Source organism: Hypomesus transpacificus, chromosome 15 (genome assembly GCF_021917145.1).
Source record: "Hypomesus transpacificus isolate Combined female chromosome 15, fHypTra1, whole genome shotgun sequence".
Lineage (NCBI taxonomy): Eukaryota > Metazoa > Chordata > Actinopteri > Osmeriformes > Osmeridae > Hypomesus > Hypomesus transpacificus.
In genome coordinates, this window is record NC_061074.1 from 5,314,384 (window position 1) to 5,333,983 (window position 19,600).

At 41.7% G+C, this 19,600-nt stretch overlaps 2 protein-coding genes across 4 annotated transcripts in view; one reads left to right on the forward strand and one right to left on the reverse strand.

Annotated features, from left to right (window-relative positions):
• Positions 1–145: 145 nt before the first annotated feature.
• Positions 146–2,710, reverse strand: si:ch1073-145m9.1. Of its 2 annotated transcripts, XM_047035274.1 has the most exons (6): positions 2,023–2,695; positions 1,605–1,700; positions 1,366–1,478; positions 1,141–1,264; positions 857–1,029; positions 146–736 (listed from the first exon to the last, which is right to left on the reverse strand). In XM_047035274.1, the coding sequence occupies exons 1-6, from the start codon at positions 2,060–2,062 to the stop codon at positions 671–673; spliced, it is 612 nt and encodes a 203-aa protein (XP_046891230.1). In that variant the 5' UTR covers positions 2,063–2,695; the 3' UTR covers positions 146–670. The 2 variants fall into 2 exon arrangements, with proteins under 2 accessions (XP_046891230.1, XP_046891229.1); XM_047035273.1 differs by having other exon boundaries at positions 146–1,029; positions 2,023–2,710.
• Positions 2,711–2,819: 109 nt separating this feature from the next.
• Positions 2,820–19,600, forward strand: part of usp32 (ubiquitin specific peptidase 32) — a 35,065-nt gene continuing 18,284 nt past the window's right edge. For both annotated transcript variants that reach the window (XM_047035267.1, XM_047035268.1), the window contains exons 1-6: positions 2,820–3,031; positions 9,670–9,797; positions 13,804–13,909; positions 14,339–14,457; positions 15,558–15,717; positions 19,236–19,367. In XM_047035267.1, coding sequence (XP_046891223.1) covers positions 2,974–3,031; positions 9,670–9,797; positions 13,804–13,909; positions 14,339–14,457; positions 15,558–15,717; positions 19,236–19,367 — 703 coding nt within the window. In that variant the 5' untranslated portion in view covers positions 2,820–2,973. The remainder of the gene's footprint in view (positions 3,032–9,669; positions 9,798–13,803; positions 13,910–14,338; positions 14,458–15,557; positions 15,718–19,235; positions 19,368–19,600) is intronic.

Consider the following 19,600-nt stretch of genomic DNA (forward strand, 5'->3'; position numbering starts at 1 on the left):
ACATGTTAAGCATTGATAATTATGTATTAATTATAATATATTCATAAATATGTAATTTACTGTCATTAATAAATACATGTATAAAACATTCTTAATCCCATACTGAAAAACTAAATGGCAGAAAGGACTGGTCCTCGACACAAACTAAGTCACTCAGCACTTCATAACTTTATTGGTCCAATATGATTTCATAAATACAATTAAATGATCAGCACATCGAAAACATTGCTTAACCAAAGTCCTTCCCCTAGATGAAATAATTTGCAGTTTTGTTGCTTTTAGGTCCCTACACTAGTCCACTTTGGTCATTGTAAGGTATTAGACTCACATCACCTTCATAGGCTTTCTTTTTGTATATCAAACCATACTATAAGCATTGTGTTTTCTCTTTGTGCTTTCCTATACATAAATAATAATTTATAACACTGGATACCAGCATGAGTACATTTTATCATAAGTACTCCCGAAGTAAAAAATCCATAGGAGCAAAACACCATGTGTCTAGAAGTTAAATATCGAGTAACCCTTTGCATTCACAAGAAAGGCCTGGCTAATTTAACTTCTGAGTGAATATATAGCAGCATAATGTCCACTAGGACCCTGAAGGTAGAATAGTGTCTGTGTAGTTGACCTGTAGGGTCAGTCTTAGGGTTGACAGCCTCAATCCCTTTCACTCCTTTTTCTCCTTCGCCTCATCTTTGGTAAGGTACATTATGTGAGACCATATACTCCACATCTAAGAAAGATAGAAAGATTACAAAGTTGCCATAAGGCCAAACACGACCAGCAAGATGATGTGTGAGTGTTTTTTTTCAGACAAGCATCTTTCTAATCCCAGCATGCAGCAGTGTAGTACCTCCACGGACAGACCCAAGAGCCTTCCCAGAGTCAGGAACACTGTCCCAAAAGCCTGGAGCCAGGGAGGAAAACAGAGGGAGTAGGAAAGTACCCCCCACTGAAGACCATAGAGCCACAGGGGTAGGCCATGAACACCTCCAATCACCCACATTCCAAGGGGTGTCCAAAAGCCTAGGAACAAAGTATTTCATTTCTCAGTGTATTTCACAATATCTTTCTTTTGAACTACTAGCAATGCAATTTACTGGTGCTTTTAATAACAATGTTAGGGAAATAAAACACCGTTTGCCATGATGGCCTGTATCCAACTTGGGCTGTCTGTGAAGCTGCTCTTCCAATGGGCACCTCTGGAGTTGTGGTTACATACAAGCACACACCACTCGACTGTAGACACCAGCCAACCACACTACAACAATGAAAAGAGATATACTAATAGAATATAACAGGAGAAAGAAATATGAAATATTGGGCAGGCATTGAAAGCATGTTCACCACCATTGTTAGTACCTTAAAAACCATAGTCCACAACATCCCCCTGCCAAGATTATCTACAACTACGTCCAACCAGGCTCCAAAACTGGAGATCTGTCCAAGCCTCCTAGCAACCCAACCATCAAAACCTGAGACATAATAAATAAATAAAAATGACTAATGTTCAAGCATATAGTGAACGTTAACATTTGTTGTTTTATTTTATGAAAACGACCATTTAAAAGAACTACAGAAATATGCTTATTGTTGCTTACCATCTAGAATGACAGAGGTTGAGTAGAGGACGAGGAAAACAGATGGTTGGTCGGGGACGGTTGCAGCAGCAAATATAAGGGCAACTCGAACATAACCTGTATGATCAAAATATATTAGTAAAGAGTTCAAATATTTTATAATTATATACATTCCAAAATGTCTTCCTTATGTCTCAATTATTAGAGATCTAGAGTTGTTGTAATACATTTGTGTTCATCTCGATTATAAGCAACACCGGTAACATCAATGTAGTTCTAAGCTTGTTGGGATAGGCTACCCTCTGACCCTCACCTCCTCCATATGCCTACTAATCCATTTGGGACAATCATGTTAACTGTCATAAAGCAAAAATTGAGCGACAGAGGATCTGTGATATTTAAAGAGAATACTTTGCACAAACAAATTAATTTCTCTCACCGATAATGTTAGGCCAATATAGCAAAACCTGTAGTCCCATTCCAGTTATTTATAACGTGTCCTTGCTGATGTAAATGACCTACCTTAAATGCTATAAATTCGATAACAACTTGATTATTCAGCAAAGAATATAAGCAACACTGTCCCAACCATTATGTCTATGGTCCCAACAGCTCCAAAGCTACGCGCACTTCACTCACGTTCCCGATGTTCCGGAGAATTCAGTTCCCCGTTCCCCCTTCCTTACGCGTGCGCGAAATCATGACGTTTTCTCACACCGGAACTAAGATGATGCAACGTGACAGCGACCTCTAGGCAACAATGGTGAAAATAACTGTGCACTAACTCTATGACTAAACTACACCAGAGAATGTCTATAGATAAATATATTTAATATATCCTTAAACTAGCTCTGACTGCACAATGAAATGGTAGTCATTGAAATCCAAATCTTATGTATATTTTCTGAAATTGTAATTAAATCGAGACGTGTTTCTTGTTATGATTGTCTCTTCATACAGCAGAGGGAGCTACGCCCACAGAAAACGTATAACAAGGCGACAAAGCCCTATTTCCCAGTTTAAATTGTGTTTCTACAATGCAATACGGAGTTGCGATTCAGAATCTAATAAATGTGGAAAGTTAACCTTTTGTCTAAATGTGTCTAACCATTATGTCACCGATCCAACGTGTTTGTATTTTTCTGTGTGGGAACGGTCTGTGTTCCAGGATTCACAAACAAGTTGATCAGGTGACTTGTGGTACTCTAGTCACGTGACTAGCATGGAGGCGTCGGCGACAAAAAGCGTCATTCGTTGAAAACACAGCAACAAGACTCATAGAAACTAGCTGCTGCATACGGAACGGATTTCACAAGAAACGAACTGGGCAACAGGCTTCCCTTCGTCACTGAACATTTAATTTCTCTCATTGCCATGAAATGAGGGCAACATGGGGGCCAAAGAGTCAAGGATAGGTTTCCTTTCGTATGAAGAGGCCGTCAAGAGAGGTAAAAGCGTGGGTTCGCTTTAATCCATCACGTTAGCTACTGTACCTACATGAACAGTATAGTCTGGCTTTCAGCACAGCTGTAGTAGCTAACGGTAGCAATCTCGGCTACCCACATGACTAACGCAGGTTGTATAGCCAGCCACAGTATAGTAGTGGCTAACTGACAAGGTTATTCGGCAAATTGTTATTTGATTATAAATAGGGAAATGTACGAGAGAAAGCACATCCTGTTGAATCAGAACATCTAGCAACTAGTCACAGTCTGAAATATGTATCATTTTAAATTAATAACCTATCTGACGATTGGCTACCTTCATAATAGCTGACTGACAACCTAGTGCTACGTACAGTAAGCGGCTTGCATTAAAAAATAATTGCTAGACTAGTTTGAGATACAATGTTAACATTCCATCTTGTGGTTGAAATTACACAAAACTGTCTCATGTTTTAGTTACCCATGGCTACCCCTTTAACTGAGTTCGCCGAATCCGCTATTTGATCTAAAACTAGGTACTATACTATACACTGCTACTAGCTAGTTGTTAGCTAACCAGTTAAGTGACTGTCAACCTATTTAGCTAAGACACCAACACCTGTCTGTCAAAGTCCATTTGGCATATGTTTTTCCCTCTGTCTTCTAACATGTATGAACGGAGGGTGTAATACTAGCTGGTGACATTTATTTGTTTCAGGTGCTTTAGTCTTAATCCGCTCTGTCAGTGACCCAAGACTTTGAAGGCTAACATAATTGTGCCGTTTTGCAAGCAGTCTTTTAACCTGGCATTTTGAACATACAGTATAAAGGCCGGGTCAGTAAGACGTCCTTTTGTCATATTTGCTGAAATTAACTTCACATCCTGATAGCAACCAATAAATCTAAAGGTTTGATAGTAAAATTAATAAATTCAGATATCTGTGGGCATAACATGTCTGTAATATACACAACCAATCATTAAGGTCTGACCGGCACTTAATGATTGGTGATTAATGACGGGTTACTTGTCTGTGTCTGTCTGACCCACCTCCGGCAGTGTTCAGGTTCATGTGTTTTGGAGGGGGTGGGATATACAAGCTAAAATTGCTAGGTTTGAAAAACCTAACAGGAAGCACTATTTCATATAGCCATTGTACTTCGGTTCCTGCAGTTTCAACTGGACTTTGGCTACTTAGATGCCAATGTTTTACACTGAGTTGTGTGTCATCTTTTTAGTTTTGGTATTTCCAATTTCTGTTTTGTTCATTTTTGGCCAGAATACATTTTAATCAGGACTGTCCTGGTATCTTAGATCACTGGGTTTATATTGCAGAAAGTTAATTTTATGCAATCAATGAAGGCGATCAAAGAGGTATTTTGTAATGCTTTGGACCTCTCCATTTGAAAATGAATAGTGAAATCTATTCCATTTTTTTTTTTCTTCAAAAGTTAGCTTAAGAAAACGTGGACTTAAATAGCCGATCTTAAACTGGACCATCCTGATTTCAGAATAATCAGGCTTTCTATATTGTTAGTGAGCATCTTGTTTATAATTTTGTTGTCTTCTATCACATTGACTGTAAGCATTCTACCTCTGAATACAGTTCCCTCTCTCGTTCTCATGACCACATGTGACCAAGCACACCGGGCTCACTGAATTAACAAACCAAATATCTTGCTGATCACATGACTGTGTTCCATGTCACAGCTGAAATGAGCAGAGAGATGTCAACAGAGATTACATGGCAGTTCTTAGAAAGATTAGGACCGTATGGCACACGGTGTATGTCAACAAACGGCACATCCTTAATATTTTAGCCCAGGAGTCATTGTCATTCTCTGCCTTAGGATGTCTCCATTGCTTTAGACCTAAATTAATCAACCATCTAAAAAAAAACTGTAGTCCCTGGTAGTTGGCCAGTAATGATGTATAGTAAAACATTACATATTTTAGGTTGTTGGTGTAGGCTGTAACCTATTTCTTGTTGCTAGGAAGGTGGTGAGGGGAGTTCCATCTTGTCTTCCCACATGAGTAACACTGTCATTGTGGTAATCTCTCAGTAGGTTTGGAACATGGCAAAGAAGAACACTCCAGTGCCCCCTGCCTCAGCCATGTGGCTAAGCTAGTGCAGATCAGTCCTTTTAAGTCAGTTATGACTGGCATATTAAAGATGTACGGACCCAGATTAGAACAGTTTGTTAGCTCTGGTGATTGTTGTTGACTTTATTTCTCTTTTCTCTGTGGTGGTGCTCTGTTGTCCCATTTAAATGACTCAGTAGGTTTAGAACAGTTTGTTAGCTCTGGTGATTGTTGTTGACTTTATTTCTCTTTTCTCTGTGGTGGTGCTCTGTTGTCCCATTTAAATGACTCAGTAGGTTTAGACTATAATTATGTGTCTGAGCACTTGAGTAGTTTGACGTTTGAACTGAGAACATTTAGACCTTGAGTCTTCTCTTGTGTGGTCCCACATGGAGATCTGTCAGTGTCAGTGTCACTTCATTAACGAACCACCTTCAGTCATGTTTGGGCACTGACTATGTTCCCTCACCTGAAATGCAGCCACTACCTGGAACTGGCACCTGTTAGTCGCAGTATCTGCAGGGCTTATCTCTTTCCCTGTTCCTTAATAAATAAGCATAGTTCGCCCAATGCTTTGCGTGCAGCAACACCTTCCTGTACCTGCCCTTCCAGTCTGTGGTGGTTTAGGACATATTTGCCTACTGCTGTCGCCAAGGCTTTCATATAATACTGGCATTTGGATTTTGTGTAGATTGTGTGTCTGGTGGTGGTGGGGTTGGGGGGGCAGGTACAGCTTAGCTGGGTGGTAGAGCATTTGACAAGAGACCAAGAGATTGCAGGATTGAATCTCACCTCAAAAGTGACAGCTAAATGACACAATGTTAAGTGAACTTTGCATAGGCTATTTGGAAAAGAGGGTTATTCACAGTAGGTGGACTGATATAATTGTCCTTCAGCAGGAGTCATGTAGCCTTCAAGTAATGTTAAGGCACAGTCCTTGCTGTGTCCTTGCAATGAGTCATTGGCAATGCACAGGCTCTTTTATCTGGTCTGAAAAGATACGGTCTGACACACAGATCATGGTTCACCTGCTCACTTGCCTGGACAGAGTGTAGGCTGGAAAGGAAACATAATGACAGGGTATGGGACTTGAACTTATGTGACCTAACAAAGCTAGACTACATGCAGGCATAGACACTGCTCTCCAGTGTTTTATTTCAGCCTAGCTTCGCTGTCCATGTCAGTCTACCAGGCCTGTGTTATTTCAGGCTAACATGGCAAGCTGCATTGATAGAGTTGCCGTGGGAGAGCGTGCCTGGTGTCTGCCTCTTTGTCGCTTTCATTATGGAGCGTGTGGACTGTTGTGTAGACGAGTGTGCTTACACACACTTTTTGTGTGACTGCGCGTATGTGGTAAACACTGTTGCAGCTGAGTGACTTTGTGTTTGTGTGTGTGCGCATGTGCCCATGTAAAGAAGTCCTTTGGTCAATTGTGAAGAATTAGATCCATTGTTTATCCAGTTCTGAATGGTAGCTTTTGCATAAACTAGCCCAATGTCTCAGAATTACGACCATTACGTCACATCATCACAATACAATCAGTGTCCTATATTCTGAATTGGCTTTGTTTTTGTTGGTTCTTTCACTTAATTGCAAACATGTTTCTATTATCTTGTGAAGTCATAAATCATAGGTCTGTTCTTAAACTGTCACTCATTCGTAGGTCTATATAAAGGAGTAGGAATTAAATGTTATTTGCCAGATATAGAATAGCAAAAGCCTTGATAAAATCATGATTGTAGCTCAATCCAAAATCCTTTTCTAAGTAGCAACCTTATTCTCAGTAGGCCTTTGCAGTTTGCAGTTCTTCTGCTCAGTATAGCCTAGTAGATACAACATGGTGTAAAAGCCAAAGCAACACCATAACGTCCTGTTGAACTTTGTACTTGACAAGTTCAGTGCATCAGAAACTGAGAACAAAGCAAATGGACATTAAACTTAACCTACATATGGCACCCCATGCCCTTCCCCCAACACTAGCATGTGGACTATGGTCCAATGATTGAAGGTTGTGTTATGGATCAGCTGTCAGTTGCAGTGCTGATGGAGGCACCAGCAGAAGCTATTTATTAAGTGCCGTGTCACTGTTGAGATTGAGCGAGACCGGCTTCACCAGGGTGAAGGTGCATGGAACACAGTCAAGATGATGAGCTCTCAAACGCTACAGCAAGATCAATTGCCATTATTTATATTGCTTACAATTACATTAGAAACCTTGTAGTACCCAATCTTGAAATGTTTTTGCATTGTCAGGTACTATATCATTAATTGATCAATTTCACCAATTCACAAGCGTTTACACTATTTGACGATGACACAGAATGTGAAACCAAGAATACTTTCCCCACTTAGAAAAAGGGAAGGCTGGGTTCAGTGTCTAGTTGACCAGCACTGCCCTTTCCTTTGTAATGGACCTAAAGACTTTCGAAAGAGAAAAGTGAAAGAAAGCAAGCTTATCTACATTTAGCCATTTTTTTTAATACCCACTCCCCTTTCCCCGGGAGTGTATGGTCTTGTTTTGAGTGGTAAATGTTAATGGGAGAGAGAGATTGACTGTCTACCCTACCATGTCGGAGCACAAGGGTAAATGTTAATGGGAGAGAGAGATTGACTGTCTACCCTACCATGTCGGAGCACTAGGGTAAATGTTAATGGGAGAGAGAGATTGACTGTCTACCCTACCATGTCGGAGCACTAGGGTAAATGTTAATGGGAGAGAGAGATTGACTGTCTACCCTACCATGTCGGAGCACTAGGGTAAATGTTAATGGGAGAGAGAGATTGACTGTCTACCCTACCATGTCGGAGCACTAGGGTAAATGTTAATGGGAGAGAGAGATTGACTGTCTACCCTACCATGTCGGAGCACTAGGGTAAATGTTAATGGGAGAGAGAGATTGACTGTCTACCCTACCATGTCGGAGCACTAGGGTAAATGTTAATGGGAGAGAGAGATTGACTGTCTACCCTACCATGTCGGAGCACTAGGGTAAATGATTGGAAGGAGAGGTGGGTAGTGTGTGCACGTGTTTGAGTATTGAGTAAAAGTGAAAGCCGGCAGGATTCTAAGAGACTGTTCCCCCCCCATCCTTCAGTCTCTTTACCCCGTTGCCTTCTGGCAGGCGTTACCGCAACATCCGGTCGCGCACACGCAGACTGGACAACAGTTTCTACCCAAGGGCCATCAGGCTCCTGAATGGACACGGACACTGATATGGACATTGTTTTACTGCACACTAGTCACTTATACACTGTCACTTTCAGCTACTGGTTGCACTATCAGTAACATTGCACTACTGTACTTCACTGTACCTCGAAACCAGGCTCCTGTATGGTCATTGACTTAGTCACTAATCTGCAAATTTGCACTATTGTACTGTACTCCACTTAGATTAGAATAGGTTATAGGGTTGAAACAGGTTGTATGTGCATTTAGGGTTAGTATAGTGTACTATTTATTGTTATCTGTAATTTAGGAAGTTTTAGTATTAGTGTTTGTATAGTCGATTATTTATTGCTATCTGTTTATTTAGGAAGTTTCACTTATTTAAGCTCAGCATATATGTAAATTATGTTCTGTGTACTTATATGTTATGTTATGCCAGGTGCTTGCGTTGTCTTGTCTTAAGAATTTCAGTGCCCAGTCTAACCTTGTGTTGTTCTGTGTACCTGACAAATAAGACTGGAACTTGAACTATTATGAGTACCATTGATCCGTGCTCTTGAGTGGGGCAAATAAGTAGTTATGATTTTTCTTCCTAAGTTAGGTGGAGGTATGTCGCTAGGACTCTAGGTGACTGTGTATTGCATATTTATAAATAAGGTTGTAGGTGTATAATTCTGGACTTCTTAGCTGTTAGAACTTGTGAGCTTGAGAGCTTTTGGGTTTTAATTCCAGTCACACACACAAAGACTATTACATCCTGATATATGACACCAGAGTTGACCCAGAGTAATAACTTGGGTTTAACCCAAGTAAGTTGAATTACTATGAGAACGAATGTGTTTGATGTAGACTACTGCTGCCGCTATCCTGTAAGGGAGGGACTTGGCAAATGTCTGCTGAAGGAGACTCCATAGGGTAGGGAGAGATTGAAGCAAAACGCACTTCGTGTGTAAGGGGAGGGAGCGAATCACAGTTCAATGACTTCTTGTGTGTGTGTTTGTGTGTGTGTGTAAACTGGCAAGAGTACTAAGCACTGTGTGTGCACACACTGAGTCCAGCGTCCTGCCTGCAGTCGTAAGTCACCTGCCTTAACTGGAGCAGGGACAAGTGTGGAGGTGTGGATGACCTTTCTAGCAGCCCTGCAGTGGTACCTCCCTCAACACAGGCCCTATAGTGGTGGATGTTACTGCCTACACTGGCCTCTCATCGACATCTCTGTATGTTTAGCCTCTAATTTGACCCTCTCTGTCTTCCTCTTCTTTTTTCATACCCTTCTATTTTCTTCTTTCATCTTTTTATTACCCCCCTCTCTCTCTCTCTCTCTCTCTCTCTCTCTCTCTCTCTCTCTCTCTCTCTCTCTCTCTCTCACCCTTCCATCTCGCTCTTGTTCCCTCTTTCCCTTCTGTCTCTCTCAAGTGACTGATGTGGAACTCAAACGATTGAAGGATGCCTTCAAGAGGACCAGTGGCCTGTCCTGCTACATGACCGAGCAATGCTTCTACCGAGAAGTTCTTGGAGATGGGGTCCCACCTAAGGTTACAGAGGTAAAGTGTACCCACATTCACACACCCTCACCAACACTTTGAAGGCTCATACCAGTGTCCCTTTTATTAGCTCTCTCTCTATCAAGCACCCTCATTCTGCAGCTAGGAACCCCATTGCACTTTGAGTCTGTCTGACTTTGTCTGCTTGTCTTTCTTTCCGTCTTTGTTTGTGCATGTTATTAGAACCTAGGACAACCCTCTACAATGCGAGTAAATCACTCGCTAATGCGACCAAACTTAACGCTGGGCGACTAAAAATGATCTTTAATTAGCCAATGGATAGTAAATTGTTCAATTTCAGTCACCTGTGACTGAGTTAGAGGCAAATAATAAGTTTAGCGCAGATTTCAATGACGCACCATCTCACAAAAAGATCGACTTTTATTTATGGCACTCGTCACGCACAAAGAGATGGATGCAAACAAGCTAGCCTACAATTCCAGTCTGAGCAGAAAACGCTCAATACTTTTTTGTTTGTCATCAAAACAATTTAAGATTAAGCCTACTGTTCCTTGTTTAGTTTATTCTTGCTCTGCTAATCAGCTCTGCCAACAGCGAAAGAGCCTTCAGTGCACAAAAGAGAATACAATTAGATGTCCACAGCGGTCTCACATCCTCACGCCTTTCAGACCTGATCCTTGTTTCAACAGAAGGCCCAGAGCTTCAGCAGTAGGCCTATGAACCATTGTCAGCACTAGAGAGGTGGCTGAAGTCAAGTAGCAAGAGAAAGACATTTGCTAAAAAATGATAGAATAAATCCATATGCAACCTAAAGTATAATTCTGACAGATAATGTACTTGCATTGTTCATGCATTTCATGTAAAAAGTCTGGCGAGTAAAATTAGAAATGTACTAGCCAATGGCGACTCAAGCTTCATTGTGTCCGTAGAGGGTTGACCTAGGGTCAAACAACAGGCTGTCATTCAGATCAAAAGGCTGACTATCAGTTCCCATGAATCAGAACTCCAAAACCTGATACACCAGAGTACACAGAAGACTTAAGCACTACAATGGCACTGTGCAAGCTGTGGGATGAGTCAAACAGTATAGAAATCCAGCTAGAGGCTGGATTCTAGATCCACATTCAGCCAAACAATGTTAAGAAATAGAGCTTCTAGTCCCGGCCTCAGAGATCTGTGTTGCATGGTTTCTCTTTTTCACCAAAGTTTGTACATTACATTGATGTTTTATTTTGCTTTAATCCGGAGCAACATACAAATATAGAAAGTATAGCAGGAGGTCACTATTCAGAAGGGCACAAGTTCTGACAGTTTTTTTCTGTAATCATAGTCAGGGCACTGCCTGTATAACTAGTTATATCACAAAGTTTGTCTTTGAATATATTTTTGTTTTGTTTTTTTCTGACTAGAGGTTTTGCTCACAAGCTATCATACAGACAATATATGCCTTAATAAAGAACAACGCTTAAAAGTGTACTTGATTGATCTCAGCGATCATTTAAAGGCCCACAATACCAATACCAATTTCCACAAAGTAGACAACCTCCATCTGCTAAACTGCATAAACACTGTTTACTAATCCCTGCAGCCTCATTCTTCCTTTCTTCATCTTGTCTCTCTTTCTATCCCTTAATGCCCTTCTCTGTCTGTTTTGACTTTCCTTCTTTTTCTCATCCCTCATCCTCTCTCTGTCTCTCTCCCTTTACTTCCTTCTGAGCCGGTTGCCATGGGAGCAGTTAGGCCATTGGACAGCCAAGACGATGATTCTAAAACGGCAAACGGCAATAGCCAGAGAGTTCAAAGGAGTCTACAGTCTCAATTAGTCCAAGATGTGAACCTGGCTATACTGATGGCAAAATTGGCATTGTAATCTCTGTCCAGACAAAACCCCATCTAATCGTGTCTGATTTTAAATGTTTCATTTTTTCCTCAAGAACTGATGTAAAGATGAAAGGGAGGGTGGAATGGTGGCTTTGAGATAATGATTTCCCTCATTAGAACATCAGATATGGGACCTTCTGTTTTATAATGGGTCTGGCTTTAGAAACGGCCTCAAAATCTTTTGAGCTGCACAAAAAATGCCTGTCTTGACGATCCTTCTTTAATGAAATGAGGAAGAGATTAGTATTTTCTCTGTTCAATTTCAAGATCTTCAATTTATATGTATTTTATCTTAGTTTGTCCTCTGTGGAAAAAGTACTCTAAAATACTTCAAGTTCTAGGCATCAGGGTCTAGAATCAATAAACGTTCCATTTGGACCAACAATAGACATAAATAAAATTTACTTTGACATGAATTTTTTTTTTTTTTTACAATATAAGTGAGATAAAAGTGGAAGTGAGAAGTCATTGAAAAGTAGAGCTAGTAGCATAGAATTCCCATGACTTGCTTGATGGGGTTCATGTAACACACTATTGTTCCTTATGTTTGTCGAAGCTATATTAAGCAGTTTGATGTTCAGCATTTCTAGTTCCACCTCCCCTACCCTTGCTTCCTGCTCTTGGTTCTGCCCAGTTATTCAAACAGACAGTTTTTTCTTTGGCCAACAATTGTGTTTGCGCTGTTCTAAATCATTTGTTACATTATTAGTGGTGTCCTATTGTGTTTTCTTGTTAGTCGTCAGTGAAGTAAGTTTTATCAGTGGCTAGACCTGTCATAAAATCATTGACCATAGGTTAATTGAGTATTTGTTCTACTATCAGAGTCGTGACTGTTATTTATCAGGTAACATTCCTAGTTGAGTTCCTCAGAGCTATAAGTTTGCTCTGAGGCTAAAGGTTGCTCTTTGTTATTTTTTTGTTGAGCCATTTCCAGAAGTAATGTATTTTGAAAGCTCTGGCTGTCAAGTTCAGGTGAAATGTGTCCGGCAGCAAAACGATTAAGCGGCTAGCATAACACTCTGACATCCTCCACTTCTCCTTCTGCCGCTCGCTCTTTTTAGATTCCTGTCTCTGCCCGGCTCCTCTGACTTCCTTTCACATTTGCCTCCATTCATCTTGATCATTTGCTCTCTCTCCCTCCGTCTTGTGCTCCAGTTCTGTCTCTGGATTTCTTCCTACCCCCCCCCCCCCCCCCCCCCGAGTTTGTCTGTCAATAAGTCAACATGTACATACTTTATGGACCATATTGACATTGTATGTCCTCACCTTGATTGAGGCATGAAGGTGGAAGAATGTATTTAGGATTTGACAGCTTTAACTGATCCCAAAATAAACATTTTGTTTGTGTACATGCTCCACACACTCTAAGAGCGAACACATGCTCATCACATCAGGTTCTCATCTTCACACACTAGCCTAGAGTGAAGCACACTGTCTAGCGCTGCAGTGGGTCGACGGATACCTTGTGGCTTTAGCAAATACTAGATTTTCCAGTATTCTTAGTTCCTGGAAAGGAGCATGCGGTGTTGGAAGGCCAGGAGGAAGGTCATAACTGGAGCTTGGCAAATGTTGTCACACTGCTTTTCTCACTCATGCTGTCATATCTCAGACATCTTCCATCCTTTTACACAACCGTCCTGGTTCCTCTGTGCTCTTCTCTTTGCTCCATCTTGTGCATGGCTTTTCTGCTCAAAGAGCGGTGAGGTGGCCTGTGTCTGGTAGCAGTCGAGTATAGCATGAACTTGTCGACAAAGCACCACTCTGTACGACTTCACCTCACAATTGTGATGCAATGATGTAGCCTCAATGGTGGAAATGTAGCTTGCTAGCACACTGCACCACCATGGTTGTAACCTCCATTTAGAACATGCTATGCTAAGATAGCGTTAGTTCATTTTCTGGTTTAAATGCTTTTGACTGTAGAACTGCAAACAGTCGTACAAAGGGATTTCATAAAATAATTACGCAGTCTGTAAAAATATGCAGTAATGTGAACCAGATATATATCGTTCCATTAGTTCTACGTTTATTAAATACCATGAAATCCCATTTGTTGTCATTTTGATTGGTTGATCAAGTGCCGACCAAACCATAACCATAATATACATACATGGAATCAAGAATTGAACCTTGTCTGTTGTCCGTCTCTCACTTGTCCCTCCAGGTAATCTACAACTCCTTTGGAGGCACCTCCAAGGGTCTGCACTTTAACAACCTCATCGTAGGTCTGGTTCTACTGACACGAGGACGAGATGAAGAGAAGGCCAAGTGTAAGTCTATACCCTCCCAATTTCTTTGCCTGCTATTTTTCCCCTCTATCTCTTCCTCCCCCCCTTGATTTATACATAGTTGCTTTAACGTGTCAATTAACTTGATTAAATGTTTGAATTGAATGATTGACGTGAACTCACTGCTCTCAGCTGCAGTGAACCACTTATTCCAGGGCTGAACGGCCCTCAGTCTCCCCTCATTGGCTTTACACAACGCCACAAACACTGACAGATGTCTAGTGACAATCTCTTCCACTCCTTCCTGTCCTCCCTACATCTCCTCGTCTGAGTGATGGTTTGTGGTGCTGCAGTGGAGAGACAAGGCCATGACTAGAACAGACCTGCCTCTGTTACTGCCACTCAGTCTGCCTGCCTCTGATAAGACAGGCCCTGCCAGAATTAACTGTGTCTGTGTGTTGATCCCCTCAGACCTCTTCAGCCTCTTCGCCAGCGAGTCGGGCGGCTACGCGGCACGTGATGACATGGAGACCATGCTACGGGCCGTGGACGGGGAAGTCCCTCCCTCCCTCAGGAAGTGCTTCAGCGAGGTCAGCCCCGCCCCTCACAGAGCAGCCAGTCAGTCACCCATCAGACTCTCTGATGGACGTTTGCTGTCCTATTAGATCCTCTGATCTACTCAGTCTCCCCTTAGCTGCACTGGGTCTCCCTTATTGGCTTTCCACAACCTTTATTTGGATATACACACACACACACACACTTACATACATTCACACACACTCACATCCACACAAACCTTAAAAACACACACTCAAAGCCACAACCATACTTACGCACACAAACAGACAATTGAGTGTTCAATAGTTATTAACAATGTGGAGACAATAATCTATTTACCCTGAAACACCCCATGCCCCCCCCCCACACACACACACACAGTCACACACTCTGCTCTACAAAGAGAAAAAGAAAACATGTTTTTCCTCTCTGTACAGAATAACAAAAACATACGGGTGTGTAGAGCTGCTGGGTCCTGGGTTGTCCCTTAACTGGATTACCTGGGGCTTTTCAGCTTTTAAATAAGATATCTGGCCTTCAGTGGAATACACACACACAGAGAGAGAGAGAACACAGAGAGAGAAGAGAGAAAACGCACCCTGCTCAGCTTAATGTTGCTCTGACACACTTGAAGTCATCCCCGTTGAGTCACATTTGGCACTAATCTTTTGGGGCCTTTCCCTTGTTTAGTTTTTTCTTTCGAAAGTAAACCAGATAGTAGCAAAATGAATAGTTAAGTCATAATTTGCATAAGGGAGTGTATGATTATGGAAATGCAACAACATCAGTTTATTTTTAAACAAAAATAGTGTGCATTTTAAAGTTGTTTGAAAACAGTTAGTCCTGGGGTAATTATGACTACGCTCTGAAATTTTCGCTTGATGTCTTGTCAATCTATTATTTCATGTGCCTTTGCCAATGCACTGATTGTCAAGTACAGTCAATGGGAATGTAGACAAATGAATTTTTCAATATCTTCCCATCTTAACTATCAGGCCCTCTCACATTAAATGCACAACACTATTAACACCCAGTTACCATCTCTGACTACCCAGCGTTATGATCTCCTTGTTACCCTTTCCCGCTTATTGATGTGCTCATATGAAATGGTTTGTTGTGGTTGTTTTGACAGGGAGAGAAGGTGAACTATGAGCGTTTCAGGAACTGGCTTCTACAGAACAAAGAGGCCTTCACCTTCTCCCGTTGGCTGCTCTCCGGGGGCGTGTGTGTCACCCTCACGGATGACAGCGACACACCCACCTTCTACCAGACCCTTGCTGGGGTCACACACTGTGAGTGACTGTGCCTATGTACCAAGTCTATCACTATACATGCTTCTATAAAATGTACTTTTGATATCAATGCTGATTGAAGTGTGCAGGTTAGTGTGTTTGACCACCTGGTCTATCTTATTCCCTTTGTTTGCCCTCCTCCCCTCCTTACTACACAGTGGTGCAGATGTCTGCACAAGTGCGACATCCCCATCATCACCACAACCTGTGTTAAAGGCTAGCAAAAAACACATTCCCCTCTGAGTGGCAGGGCAGACACTGAGATGATTACGAGTGACTGGCTTCACTTATCGCTTTGGCACACTTCTCTTCTTTTTTTTTACTCTGGTGAGGCCTCACTCTTTCTCTTGCATTTGAATCTGTCTCCCCCTTTCTTTTTCTTTCCCACTTCTTTACAATGCCCTCCCTTGTCATAGGATCTTTTACTTCACTCTGTCTGACCTCCCCAGCCCTCCAGCGTTTTCCTCTCCTTACCCCTTGAAGGAGTTTTTTCTAGCGACCCTGGTGTGGTGAAGGAGATGGAGGGGAGAGGGGTTGCCACAGCTCCATAGCTGTCATCCTAGCCACCAATCCTTTAACACGACAGAGTGAGGAGCACAGCCGATCACTCTCATCCCTCACTTCTGTTTACCACTAAATTGTTTAGTTGCTGGCTGATTGTGAGAATTATCTCAGAATGGCTGATTGTGAGAATGATTCACTTGTTACAGTCCAGTTCCAGACTCAAATCACCAAATCACCCTACCTTGCCCTTGATTAAAAGTCACCAAATCACCCTACCTTGCCCTTGTTTAAGTCACCATATCACCATGAGTCACCCCCCACACACACACACACACATGCTGTGACGTGACAGGATATATCAAAAGGTGTACCTCGGTTAGGCAAATAACCACAGTAAATTTAGCCAAGCTTTGTTTTGTCAGATGAGGACAGAGAGCTGGAAAGATCTTAGCTGTTGCCTGTCCCAAGACCAATCAGGGAGAGGACCTGGAGACTGCTTGTAATCTGCTGCCTGCTCCTGGATTATCCTCTCAGCTCTGTAAGCAGTGTGGGTGTGAGAGAGATGTGAGCTTTGTTCATGTCTCTTCCTAGGACATATTCTTGACTCCTGTGTAAGACGCACATGAATTGGCTTAACTCTACAAACATGGCTAACTAACCAGCAAACCTTTGGGATAACATTGGAGTATAATCTGAGTACAACTGGGAAAAATTGGGAATTACCAAAGGAAGAAATGAGAATTACCACTGGCAAGGGGGACGTCATGAGTTAGTTGGTGTTTAACAGTTAACATAAGCGATTTTCCTGTGTGTGTGTGGAGTGTGTATGGTACACACCATACCCTGGCGCCGCATCCCCCGGCACATGCGGTAGAATATGGTATGGTACCTCTGCTGCCACTCTGACAGAGTCGCTCCTCTAGGTGGGTACCAGGCAGCGGACACACACACACTTGTGGGCCGTTTCTGTCTTGCATTTCACAGTGTGAAATCTTTTCAGTGAACAGAATGCTGTGTGTTGTTTATCTTATCCTCTCCAGCTCTAGTGTTAGTCGTTACAGTTTCAAGTGAAAGTGTGAAGTGGTCAGTTCTCTTCAAATAAAGTAATGTCTTCTAGTTTTGAGGTCTTTCACTCAAACTCGTTTGGCCTTCCATTGCCCATCATCTATGTGTTATATTTCTTGATTATTATTCACTGCTATACCTTTATCATCTGTAGTTGTTTAAAGTTTATTCTGCAGTGTGCAGTCCAAAGCAATGCTTGTTGCTACCAGACCAGGTATCACCTATCTAGGACTCTTTGGCTTATGTTCTAAAAAGCTGTTTGACAAGGCAATGGAACCAATTTTCATTGTCTTTATTTTGGATTACATTTATTAAATATTATGTTTTAGCCCTTGTCTCTTCCAAGCACAAATGTCATGCTGGGCATTGAAAACAAATCTAGACACCAAGATCCAGATGAAATACAGGTAGCTATTTAGCCTAGCATGCTGAGCTAAGGTTTTAAATAGTGAATCACAACTCTTAGCTAGATGAAAGATGGCGGAGACGATCCATACTGCAGGTAATGAGTTTTATAGATTAGTGGTCAGAGGCTAGGGCGGCAGCCATGAGTAATAGCCAACCAAATGAGCAAGTATCCCCCAACCCTTAACCCCCCTCCCCCCGAAATAGTCAGCTAGCTGCCTACGAGCGCTAATCACCTTTAGCCCAACCTGTACTCAAAAACTATAACTAACGCTACCATTTACGTTTGGCATTTGGGTTTGATACACACTCCCATTTGTATTGCCGTATAGTTGGTATAAGACCAAGGGGACTATCGATTTAGGTTGTTATATGGATATTGTTGAGACAAAAGTGCCTGTGTTTTGTTGGATTCTGCTTTTTCATGTTCACTTGTAAGCGGGGATGTTGTCAACCATCCTATCCCACATAAACATACACATTCTCCATGCTCTTAAGTAATTGATCTGCCTTTTATCACTTCCGCCATTCCATCTTCCTGCATCATCCTAGAACTAACATTTTATATCATTGATTACCTGCACTGGTCTGCAAGTGCTTCAGACTCTTATTTCATCCTCAGTCTTAGCTAGTTCTATTTGTTATAGCTATATCACCCTGACATTTCAGAGCATCTCTGCCATGGGAGAATTGAACCGTTAATGGTTCATCAAACCTCGTCATGAATTACTTGTATCCTCTTGTCTGTTTTTAAATTGATCTCAGAGGTCAGGTAGACTCAACAGTCAAGAGTTTGAGGGGGGAAAGATCCAGGACCTGGTATAAGGGAAAGCCTTTCTTGATCTACAGACCCAATCTGCTTTCACTGCTAGCTTACCCGCTACATTGCCCCGCAGTTGTCTTTGTTTTTTTTTACTGGTACCGTTATTTAGATGGCAAACTATCTAAACAAGACAAAAACGATAAAGCACCCGGAATACCAGTGCCTGCTCTCTGCCCTAAGAGGACAGTTTTTGTATTTGTCTGCAGAAAGTACATGTGTTTAGACACATGTCATACAGAATGACTAGTTGGGTATAGCAGAGCTTGCTAGCGTTTAAATCCTATTAGCCTAAGCAGCGAATTAGCGTGATGAGCGGGTGTGTGCTCTGTTGACCCGGACCTTTGGGCCTGGCAGGGCCCTGGGAGCTATATTAGGGAGCACCTCGGAAACACTTTTTTTAGGTTGAGTCATGGTCTCCTGTTAAATGGAGCTTTCAGGCCAATTACATAACTGTTTAAAGGGCAGGTCATGGAATCCAGAATAGAAAACATGTTGTGAAGGTAGTTCATATTGCCTTTTTAAGTTCATGTTGTTGTTGTTAAAAATCAGCATATAGAGATATATTTTAGAATATATAAAACGAAATAAAAATTATATATTTTTTATTTTCCATAAGAAAATGTCTCAGACAGTCATGAGATCAGGTTGTCATTTAATGAACACCTTCCTCCGTAGTAGTATTCTGATATATCTTTCCTGTTCCTTGTCCTCCATCCTGCAGTAGAAGAATCAGATATCATTGACTTGGAGAAGCGCTACTGGCTGTTGAAAGCTCAATCCAGAACAGGCCGCTTCGACTTGGAAACCTTCGTCCCTCTGGTCTCACCTCCTATCCACACATCACTTAGTGAAGGTAATACAATATTATGACAACCGACATTGGGACATTTTGATCTAATTCCCGTAACCAGATAACCACCCATAAAACTTTCAAAACAGTAATGTACATATCCTTACAGGAACATATAGAGTAAGCAACCATGCATTACTTACATGGTGACTTATGTAAGCACAACCTTTTAGTAACATATCAGATACTTGCATGAGCACAAATTAACGAAGGCCATCCTATTAAGAAAAGACAAC

Coding starts and splice junctions, on each gene's coding strand:
- si:ch1073-145m9.1 (XM_047035273.1), bottom strand. CDS start 2,062: ATGGGACTACAGGTTTTGCTATATTGGCCTAACATTATCG. Junction 1,701..2,022: donor ATATTGGCCTAACATTATCG/GTGAGAGAAATT, acceptor TTGATCATACAG/GTTATGTTCGAGTTGCCCTT. Junction 1,265..1,365: donor TGTGGACTATGGTTTTTAAG/GTACTAACAATG, acceptor TCATTGTTGTAG/TGTGGTTGGCTGGTGTCTAC.